The sequence below is a fragment of the Sorex fumeus genome, unplaced genomic scaffold (assembly GCF_029834395.1).
Source record: "Sorex fumeus unplaced genomic scaffold, SorFum_2.1 ptg000032l, whole genome shotgun sequence".
NCBI classification, from domain to species: Eukaryota; Metazoa; Chordata; class Mammalia; order Eulipotyphla; family Soricidae; genus Sorex; species Sorex fumeus.
In genome coordinates, this window is record NW_026606089.1 from 11240781 (window position 1) to 11246077 (window position 5297).

Below are 5297 nucleotides of genomic sequence, written 5' to 3' on the forward strand. Positions count from 1 at the left end.
AGCTGGCATATCCCAGGGCCTGGGGTTACATGGATCAGCCTGGGGGTGTGTGCTGATCCCAGGGGACCCTGGAGAGGGGGTCAGTCCCAAGGGAAAGACAAGGTGTGTGAATTGGGGGACGAATGTGCACTTCAGCCACCTCCTGGGGGCATGGGAGATGGGGTGCCAGGGATCTTAGGGCCTGGCCTGGCTTAGGGCGTTCCCTGGGCTCCTCTCTTTGATCTTGTTAGCTGGGCAGGGGGAGGCCGGGGGGGAACCGTAGAGGGATCTCCTGGGGCCCAGACATCTCCTGGGGCCAGTGGCATTGGAGGTGATGAGTGGCTGAGTGGGACCCCAGATGGATGTTCTTTGGCCAGTACCCCCACCTTATAGAGTACCTTTTAGGTGAGGACCTCCACCTCTGATCCTGCCTCCTCATCCCCAAGTCTACTCGTGAAGTTCCCTGGGCCCACCACCACTGTGCCAGGCTCTGCCACCTGCCTTAGGGACTCTAGAAGGGTCTTGGGGTGGGGGCAGATCACCGAAATGAGCCCCAGGAGCTTCTAGGGCAGGTCAGGGGGTTGTTTCGTTCTTCCTGGTGATTCCTCAGTACTCTGCACCCCAAGGAGCCTCCCAGAGTCTATGTCTCACGAGTCCCCCGAGGAACCATTGTCACCCCCCTTTAAGGGGGAACAAGGTGGCTGCCAAGGCTTTAAAAGATGCATCCCTCCCTCCAGACACGCAGTCCCTTCCCAAGAAGCTCTTAGGAAGCTGTCCGCAAAGAACAGAGAGGCAGGGGCCACTCGGCCCCTGGCCCCACACCAGACACCCCCCCCCCGGGGTCCCTTATGGTCAGCACCATCAGCAGGTGGCCGGGGGGCCTGTCTTTGGGACTCTGGGCAAGCCCTCCCCCTTGCCAGGCATTGCAGGAGGATCCCTCTGAGGTGGCTTCCAGGACCCACGTTCAGCTTTGCTTTATGACCGTCTAAAGTCCAGCCAGGTCCCAGCCCCTCTTCCTGGAGACTCCCCGGCAGCCCAGCCCAGCCCTCCTCCTCCACCCCCAACCCCAAACTCCCCTGTCCAGGGGCTACAGGTGCCAGCCTCCATCTGCTTGCCCGGTCTCAAGCCACCTCCCCAGACCAAGGTGAGTCAGGGCTGTCTGGGGTGCCCACTGCCTTGGGGACCCCAGTGACTTGGCGCTGGGGGGAGGGGGGCTCCTCCTCCCCCTCCCCCATCTTCAAACAACTCCCAAGACCAGCCACTCAGGAAAACCACAGGCCGTTTCGTCGGAGAGTTCATTATAATTTATCAATCGAATTCTTAGAAGAGGGAAAAGGTCTGCCCTCCCCACCCTCCCCCTCACGGCCCCCCTTCACTCTCACTTTCTTCCATTCATAATTTCCTATGATGCACCTCAAACAACTTCCTGCACTGGGGATCCCAGCTAAATATAGCATTTCTCTCTTACAACACAGGCTCCAGTATATAAATCAGGCAAATTCCCCCTTTGAGCATGAACCTTTGAAAACGGCCGGCGTCTAAGGAATCCTCCAAGGTCCTGCGAGGTCCAGCCCAGAATGAAGATCTTGGCCGCAGGTAAATCCACCCGCGCCGCCGGCTCCCGCGCCCCGCCGCGGGCGCAGCGGCGGCCACCCGGGGCCCTGGGCGAGCGCCCGCGGGCTGGGCAGCGGCCGCCGCACACGCACGGACACTGGGGGCGCCCGTGCGGCCCCGGGCGCGGACGCAGGTCCCGGCCCGGCTGCAGGGTGGCGGGCGCGGGGCGCCAGGAGGGGCGCTCCGCCGGCCCCGCGCCCCCGCTGCCGCTCCTCCTCCTCCCGCCGCCGCCGCGCTCCCCGCTCTGCTTTCTCCCGGAGTCACCCTCCCTCTTTCTCTCTTTTTCTTTTCCTTCGTCTTTCCGCTTTCTCTTTTCCAACCCCGTCCCCGGCTGCTCCCTGGGAGGGGCGCCGGCCGCCGAGCAGCTTGCAAACTCCGGCCCGGGACGGGAGCAGGTGCCGCCTCCGAGTGCTGCAGAGCTGTGGTCTGTGCTAGGTGAGACGAGGGCGTGGGGTCCCGCGGCCCCGACGCGGCCCGCAGATGCTGGGAGGAACCGGGACCCCAGAAGTGAATTGCAGGCTGCGGCAGGGAGCCCCGGGGGACCCCTCCCTCTGAGCCCACCGGCTGGGCTGCTTGGGGGGGTTGGGGAAGACCCAGCCCTCCGGGCCCTCCACCCCCTCTGCTGACCCCAGGGTGCCTCTGAGGGGACCCCAAGAAGAAGGAGGGGACGCGGGTGCCCTGGGGGAGGGGTGAGCCAGGACAGGCCCGGACAGCTCCCAGCAATCCTGTCACCTTTCACTTTCCTTCCTCCCGCCCACCTGGTGGCCTGCGACCTTTTCCCTGTTCTTTTCCCCAGTGGCAGCGTTTCCTCCCGCTCAGGGGAGCTCTGGGGGCCGGGTGGGACCCCAGCATGGGACCGATCTACCCCTCCCCCCGTACCGCTGGGTCCAGGGCAAGGAGGAGTGGACACACAAGCGCTTGGAGCCAGGATGGGGATAGAGTTGGGAAGATGGGGATGGTGATGGAGTTTGCGGGGTGTGTGGGGTCTGCAGCGCAGGGTGAGGTGAAAGGGGTGTGCCAGGGAGGAGAAAATATGTGGAGAAGGACAGAGAGGAGATGCAAGGGGGGGGGGTTGTGGGTGAGGAGGGGGCTTGGGGACAGATGCTTCAGAGAGCTGGAATCCAGGGACAGGTTTGGGAGGAAGAAAGATCTGTGGTCCCAGGCAGCCCCATGGGGATGGGGATGTGGGGCACAGTGGGCTGATGGCAGAGCTTCAGATTCTGGGCTGTCTTGGGAGCCGAGAAGGCAGGAACTGCTCTCCTTTCGCTGCCCCCACTCCGTCCCCTCCCCCCCATGCTGCCTCCATGGAGCCCGGACACCCCCGGAGGCTTTGCCTTCCTGGGGGAAGGTGCTAGAAGGCTGAGGATCAGCCTGGGTTCTGCTTCCAACAGAGTGGGATGGGAGCAGCTCCTGCTGAGTCCTGGCCTCAGACAGGAGGAGGCAGAGATGTGAGGATGGGGAGGGAGGGAGATGGAGGTAGAGAGGAGTAGGAGGTACGGGGAGCAGGGGTCCCTGCCCACAGCCCCTCCTCACAGCGCCTTCCGGTCTGTCCCCAGGAGTTGTGCCCCTACTGCTGGTTCTGCACTGGAAACACGGGGCAGGCAGCCCCCTTCCCATCAGCTCTGTCAACGCCACCTGTGCCACACGCCACCCATGTCACAGCAACCTCATGAACCAGATCAGGAACCAACTGGCGCAGCTCAATGGCAGCGCCAACGCCCTCTTTATTCTCTATGTAAGTCCCTGACAACCACAAGGACCAGGGCGTGGGGGCTGGGTGGGAAACCCCTTTCTCAGGGGGTCCAGTTAAGGAGGGCAGGGCTGGGGGGAGACGGGCGCGGAGCTGGCACTTCTGTTCTTGGAGATGGAAAGGGAGATGGCGTGGGGGAGACCCTGGTCTCTGGGGGTGCAGAGTTGCTCAGGACGAGGGTGAGCTCAGTGAGAAAAAGTCTGGGGGCCGCCCACTGGAGGTGAAGTCCCTGATTTTGGGGTCTGTCCCCATGTCCCCAACAAGCTCCTGAAGCTAGTGTGATCTCACCTGGTGGGGCAGCTTGATTCTTCGCTAAGTATGTCCCCCTCCTGGCACCCTTAAATTTGAGATGCCTTATGTAGGTGGCATCAAGGCACGGGGCAGGGGCAGCCGGGCCAGTGTCCCTGGCTCCTCCGGTCACCTGCCCATTGCCCTCTGCCCCTCAGTACACAGTCCAGGGGGATCCATTCCCCAACAACGTGGACAAGCTGTGCGCCCCCAACGTGACAGACTTCCCGCCCTTCCACGCCAACGGCACGGAGAAGGAGCGGCTGGTGGAGCTCTACCGCATCGTCGCGTACCTCGGGGCCTCCGTGGGCAACATCACGCAGGACCAGAGGGTCCTCAACCCCCGCGCGCAAAACCTCCAGGCGAAGCTGAATGACACGGCCAACGCCCTGCGGGGCCTTCTCAGCAACGTGCGCTGCCGGCTGTGTGTCAAGTACCACGTGGGCCACGTGGACGTCACCTACAGCCCTGACACCTCGGGCAAGGACTCCTTCCAGAAGAAGAAGCTGGGCTGTCAGCTCCTGGGGAAGTATAAGCAGGTCATCTCCGGGGTGGCCCAGGCCTTCTAGACCACAGACCTGGCTGGCCGCGGGCCGTGACCCAAGGGACCTGAGACCTCAGACTGGGCTCGGGGCCCTGGGCGTCTCCGCACCCAAGCGGGGAGCTGCTACCAGACCCTGAAGTGGTGGCTGGTCCACCTGTCTCCTGCTGGTGTGGGCTGTCATGAGTCCCAGCGGAGTCAAAACGTTCATGGGCAGCTGGCCAGCGCTGTCCAGGAGGAGGTGTGCCTCCCTCTGGGAAACAGCAGCCGGGCGCCGAGGCGTCAGGCTGGACTTGTGTCCCCACTTGTCAGGACTTTGTCAGCCGTTCGCACAAACTGCCTCCTGGGTGAGGCAGACAGACCGGTCATTCCTCCCGCCACCCCACTCCCCTTCGAAGGCCCTGGTCAGTGCCTTTGCTGTCCCGAGCTCGGCTCTGGAAGGCTTGGTTGGGACTGAGGCCAGAGGGGCTGGTACCCTGATGGGCTCCTTGAGCCCAGGAGTTGGGCGAGCGGAAGGTAGGGAAGAAGTTTCAGGGAGAGAGACTGCCGTCTCCTGAGTGTGATGCGAGCACTCAGAGTTAGGGACTGTCAGGCGGAAACTGCAGAAGGAGGTCACTGGCTGTGTGGTTTTGGTGGAGGGCGGCGAGGCCCCCTTCAAGTGTGAGAAGGAAGATGCTGGAAGGAGGAGAGAGGCTGACAGCCTCAACCCGGCCTCCCTCCTCTTCCCCACATGCTTTCCTGTGGCCTGGGATGGCCGGGGTCCAGTGACTAGACCCGGAGGTGGAGTTGGTGCAGGTGGGCAGGTTGCGAAGTGAGGTCCGGTAGGTTCTGAGGGCACCTAGGTGAGACTGTGTAAGGGAGGAGAGAGGGTCGTGCAGAGTGGCTATCCACCCCCCTCAGGTGACCCTGAGGTACTTGGGGAGTGGGGGGCAGAAGCCATCTCCGAGAACAGGGGGACAGCCAAACTCAAGGTCAGGGTGTCAGGGAAGCCTGGAGACTCGAGCCTGCTGAATGTCGGACCCCCAGTGATTGTCTATTTATTATGATACCCTATTTATATTAACTTATTGGTGCTTTCAATGGCAAAGTTATTTCCCTTTTCCCACGTACTACCCAACTGAAATA

General features: G+C 62.6%; 1 protein-coding gene across 1 annotated transcript; it reads left to right on the forward strand.

The window, feature by feature from the left end:
- The first annotated feature begins 1556 nt into the window (after positions 1–1556).
- LIF (LIF interleukin 6 family cytokine) lies at positions 1557–4200 on the forward strand. The gene is made up of 3 exons (XM_056116547.1): positions 1557–1575; positions 3150–3328; positions 3790–4200. The coding sequence occupies exons 1-3, from the start codon at positions 1557–1559 to the stop codon at positions 4198–4200; spliced, it is 609 nt and encodes a 202-aa protein (XP_055972522.1).
- Positions 4201–5297: the final 1097 nt, after the last annotated feature.